Here is a 5,744-nt window from a genome sequence, read left to right on the forward strand (position 1 = left end):
GGTCCTGTAAGTTTACGTGAATGATCAGAATTCCCAGGTGTATAGTAGAGCTGACAAGGGGCAAGGTTGTGGTCACTGCTTGGTCACAGCCAGCTTACCCGGAGGGACTGAGTAGTTGAACCTGTGGGATTGGGACCATAGTCGCAGGGGACATCAAGCTCAACTGTCATAACATACTATACAAAACATTGTTCCACCTCCTACTTTGGCAAGTAGCAACTGGGATTTGAAAAGCTGGCAAGCTGCCATCTAGCTGCAACGATGGGTCTCTTCTCGTCCAGAGCAAAGAAGAATGAAGAAAACCAAAATTCATGGAAACAATTAGTCCTAGAGACTGGTACACTATCTGATCTGCAGCTTATACAACTTGAGACCAGAAGAACTAGATGGTGCCCGGCTACCACTGTCATCTACTTGGAAGGGGATCTATGTAGGAGATCCTGGATAAAGAGGGAAAACAATGTGGAACAAAACTCAAAATCATTTGTAGGAAAAAAAAAAAAAGGTGGGGTCCAGGTTTGCTTGTCTAATAGAGCCTGGTGGAATCACTGAGACTATGACCCCTAGCTGCCCTTCAGATCTGGAATTGAACCCACACCTGTGATATCCACCCAAACAAAATACAGGCATGTGAGTTAAACATTTACCTCAAGTAGATACACGCCTTGGAGAGAACAATCATGGGAGAAAGCAGGGCTGCTTATGCACAGGGAGACAGCTCAGGGGCAGGATTCCAAGGAGGGATGGACACTGGGAAGAGGTAACTATGGGGAGGAAGTGGAAGGGGAGCTGTTACATTGTGGTAAACTGTGGTCAATGACATGAGACAAAGTATATGTGAACTGCTGTATGGAAAGTGAATTTGTTCTGTAAATCTTCACCCAAATCACAAAAAAAAAAAAAAAAAAGACTAAATAAAATAAAGATACATAAGTATTTTTGTTATATTATTATCTCTATTCTTTCTGTATGCTTAAAACAGTTCATGATTTTGTTGTTGTTGTTGTTATTATTACTCAAAATGCAGTTCAATTTACTGGCAAAGTTAGTAGAGTTTTAATTCAGAAATTCCTGAATATGATCAAGATATGTAATAGCACAACATAGAGAACCACTTTTAGAAATAAATGAGAAAAGCAGCCATCTGAATATTATATCATTTGTCAAGATAAAGGGTTATACATACCTGTGAGTGCTAAATAAGAAGCAATGTACCGCTTTTCCAGTCCATCTTTAACACTCTGAATTGCACCAAAGAGTGGAGGTATGATCATAATCAGATTACTCACTGTATTCCCTGTAACAGAAAAACAAGAAGATATTTAGATCAATCAATAACATTTTAAACAAGGATACATTCATCTGATTTAGTATAAGCCTTTAACTGTTTATAAAGGTGCCAGAAGAACCTAGTGAATTCAGTTACATACACTGCTGAAGACTTTGTCCTCAACACATTTTTCCTTAATTTTTATAAGTCCTTGTACAAAGATTTCCAAATACATTTATCAGAAAACTACTTTTTTAAATAGCAAGACCAAAAATCATGTCAACTTTATGGACTCAAGACAGTTAAACTAGAATTTTAAACAAATAGAAAAACCTTCCTACTTAAAGTTTTTCTTGTCTTGTTTTTCCAGAGTGAACTTTTGGTCTGATAATGGCAGGCTTGGAAATGTTAACTAACTCTTCCACTGTAGGCAACTAAATGAGTTGCAGCATTGAAGCGCTAACAAAATGTCAATAAATGACCAGGCTGAGGACAGGATGACGATTACAGTTCAAAGAGGCTGAAAGACAGCACACACAGAGGTCTGTTGTTAGTTGCCATACAGGCAATTCTGACTCATGGCAATGTCAAGTGTGCAGAGTAGAACTGCACTCCACAGTTTTTAAGGCTGTGACCTTTCACAAGCAGACTGCTAGGTCTTACTTCAAAGGTGCCTCTGGGTTGGTCTGAACTGACAACCTTTTAGTTAGAACCATTTGCACCACTTAGTGACTTGTGGACAGAGCTCTACTTTTAATCAACTAAGTATATGTTAAGGGTAAGGGAACAGGAATAGATTGAATATTTACAGCTGCCAGGGCTGAGATTACGGTAAATTTCATCCCACCCCTGCACTAGTGGACCATGAAATGCTGCCACTTTTCCCCTATCGAACCTGAGCAGAGGTGATGCGTATTTAGTGGACTTGTGGGGCTGGAAGGACCAGTGATAGTAGTGTCAATCAAAAACAAAGACACTTGAATAACACCGTTTGCTGTGGTCTGAAGCCAAAAAGACTATATTCTAGTGGCTCAAAGAAACTTCAAGCCTAGTCTTGTAGTACCCTCAGGTGCCTTTAAGAAAGAAAATAAAATTATTTATAAAAATAATTTTTCAAATAAAATGTCTAGTGAACAATCAAGGCTTATGGGGCACATGAAAAGACAAAGCAATTAAAAAAAAAACAGACCTATCATAAGGGGTTATCAGACAGGCTGTGGTTTATAAAAACAAAAAACAATAGCTAAGCTTACTGTGTTCCTAGAGACAACATAAAAAGGTATCCTTATACAGATATATCATGGTGAAAGTACAGAAAATGAAACACAGAAAGAAAATCTTCAAACTAGCCAGAGAAAAGACTATTTTACCCTCAAAGAAGCAACAATTTAAATAGCTGACTTCTCAGAAAAACATAAAAAGATATTTTTAAGATGTTGAAGAATAGTTCTCAGAAAAATTTCTTTCAATAATCAAACTGAAATAAAGATACTTTCAGATTAATGAAACTAAGAATTTGCCAACAGCACACTCATTAAAGGAAATTCTCAAAGCTAGTCGGAAAAGGATCTCAGAAAGAATCTCAGAGATACAGTAAAAAAATGAGTTGGAAATGGTAGCCTATACCAATATTACTTAAAGTGCAATCCACAGACGCAGTACACAAGATGAATAGACAAATGAACTAACTTTGTTGAATTGAATAGCAACAAACTGGACTTTGTATTTTGTCTGCCTTTTTCAAATCTCATTTTTCTAGTTAATATTCTTATGGACTATGTTTCTAATAAAATATGAAAGGCAATGGTTCTTCATTTCTTCACTGCTGTCTTTAAAAAACAAAGCCCAAATATGAATAGCAAAAGAATACTAAAAATGTCAGGAGCCAAATAAATAGGTAAAATGGGAAAAGAAATGACTAAACAGTATTTTGTAAATTCTAGTCTGGATAGCATAATGTGGCACAATACATTCAAAATTCCAGATGATTTCCAACAAACAAAATGACATCAAGACAAAATATCAGTTAGCTGGGAGGTTAGAATAAAGATATTTTCAGACATTCAAGGATTAAAGAAAAAATGTACATGACATAACTTTTCTCTAGAACCAACTAGAGAATGTGACAAATCAAAACAAAGAAATAAAACCTAGAGAAAAATGATGTAAGATCTAGGGAAAAAGGGTTGCAACACAGGAGAGACGTATAGAAAAGCCTACGATTACAGCTGTACCCTAAGACCAGGGAACCACCCAGTGCAGGCTGAAACAGAAACAAGAGCTGCAAAAAAAAAAAAAAAAATCCCTAAGAAGAAAGAAAAGCACAGACTATGTGATAAGTTAAAACTTTTAGAAAAAAATAACAGTGGACATTTGACAGAACTTTTGGAAACTTTGTACTGTAGTTTATTCAACCAGTCCTGTATTGCTGAACATTTGGGTTATCTCTAATTCTTGCTATTAAAAAATAATACTGCAGTGAATACAAGTACTCATCCAATGTCATCTTGAATGAGTGCAGGTATATTCCCCCCCAAAAAAGGTGCTGAGTGTGGTAGTTAAGGTTGTATGTTAATTTGGCTGGGCCAGTGATTTTGAATGGTTCAGCAGCTGGATGTAGTTATTCTCCATGATATGACTGGATGTGGTGTAATTACCTCCCCAGTGGAATCTACTGTGGGTAGTTTATCTATTGAGGGAGAGTTGCCTTCAGAGTGTGATGACCTGCTTCCAGTATATACAGAAAGGGCTCTGCATTTGGTTGAGTCTTCCCCTCCAGCTCCTGGACTTGAATCAGTGCCCTGCCATGTTGCCTGCTAATAAGGGATTATGCCATTTTACTTGCTAATCTTGGGCTCATCAGCCTCAGCAGCCAGCAGCTGCAGCAATTAGGAGAAGCCTCCAGCTCCAGTGGACTTGGAACAAGAGGTAGAGCTAAAAGCCCAAGGATAAGGGGCCTTCACCCAGCCCGTAGAGCCAGCACTCTAAATTTGGACTTTTAGCCTCCTAACAGTAGACAAAGAAATTCCTATTTGTTCAAGTTATCCACTTATGGTGTTTCTGTTATAGTAGCACTAGAAAACTAAAACACTGAGTTACAGAATAAACGCATCTATGGACCAGAAAAGTATTAGAAGAAAACATGAATATATTATTCTTTCTCTTATAATGAGCTTGGCTGGATATTTTTTTATATGCTTAAGGACCATCTGTATTCATTTCCTATGAATTGAATACTCATGTCTTTTACCACTTTATCTTTTGGTCTTTTCTTCTTCTACAAGAAGAAGCATTGCTTTTATAAGGATATTAGCTCTATGCTATGATAGAAATTACAAACTCTTTGACTTTGGTTGGTATTTTTGTGCTATGCAGAATGTGGTGGTTAAGTCTGTGTGTCACCTTGGCTGGGCCTGATTGAGTGGCTGGACAGCTTGTGGTAGTTATTCCCCATGGTGAGATTGGTAATCAACTCCATGGTAAAATCTACTAGAGCACCTAAGTAGCTGCTTGGGGTACGTGGTCTGCTTCCCATATATAAGAAACAGCTTTGGGAATGGTCTCTAGCTTATGGCACACTTGAACCCTGAATGTAGCCCTGTCATTGTTCAGCAGCCCGCCAGGCACTGCTGACCTTGGGACTTTCAATGGACTTGAATTAATGGCCTGCCGTGTAGTTTGGAAACATTGAGACTATGCCAACCTTGGGCTTGTCAGCCTCTGCAGCTAGCAGCTGAGTAAAGAAAAGCCTCCAGCTTCAGTGGACCGGGAGCAGGAGGCAGAGCTGAAGCCCAAGGTTGAGGGGCTTTCACCCAGACCCTAGAGCCTGGCACTTTGAACTTGGACTTAAAGCCTCCCGAACTTTTAGAGAATAAACTCTTGTTTCTTCAAGCTATCCCAATTGTGGTATATTCCTGTCAGAGGAGTACTAGGTACCCAAAACACAAAAGTTTTTTTTTGTTTGTCTGTTTTTATGTAGTTGAGTTTACCAGTCTTTTCTTTTATGGCTTCTGGATATTTGAATGGTTTTAGAAAGGCATTCTCTACTCCAAGACGAGAGAGGAATTCACCCATATTCTTGTCTAGTACTTTAATGATTTTACTTTTTCAATATTTAAATCTTACTTTTTTGGGAAATTTTTCCTGATATGCACTGGAGAACAGTATGGCTTCAACTTTACCTTTTATCCACTAGCTACCCAACTGTGCCAACAAATGCAATTATCAGCCACAAAGAACAACCAAAAGAGTCTACACAGAAATAAATATCATCGTAGAATACACTATTTGGCTCAGCAACGAACAATATTTACATGGTGATATTAATGTTACTAAGATTAAATCCATGACAAATTATGGACAATATTGAGAAGAATGGGAATCCCCGAGCACTTGATTGTACTCATGAGGAATCTGTACCTTGACCAAGAGGCTGTCGTTCGAACAGAACAAGGGGACACTACATGGTTTAAAA

At 38.1% G+C, this 5,744-nt stretch overlaps 1 protein-coding gene across 1 annotated transcript in view; it reads right to left on the bottom strand.

Moving 5' to 3' along the window:
- Window positions 1-5,744, bottom strand: part of ACER3 (alkaline ceramidase 3) — a 266,579-nt gene that overhangs the window by 145,085 nt on the left and 115,750 nt on the right. Inside the window, exon 2 of the mRNA XM_007940912.2 lies at window positions 1,187-1,297. Coding sequence (XP_007939103.1) covers window positions 1,187-1,297 — 111 coding nt within the window. The remainder of the gene's footprint in view (window positions 1-1,186; window positions 1,298-5,744) is intronic.

This window comes from Orycteropus afer, unplaced genomic scaffold, assembly GCF_000298275.1.
Source record: "Orycteropus afer afer isolate SDZICR_OR568_19922 unplaced genomic scaffold, OryAfe1.0 scaffold00074, whole genome shotgun sequence".
NCBI lineage: Eukaryota > Metazoa > Chordata > Mammalia > Tubulidentata > Orycteropodidae > Orycteropus > Orycteropus afer.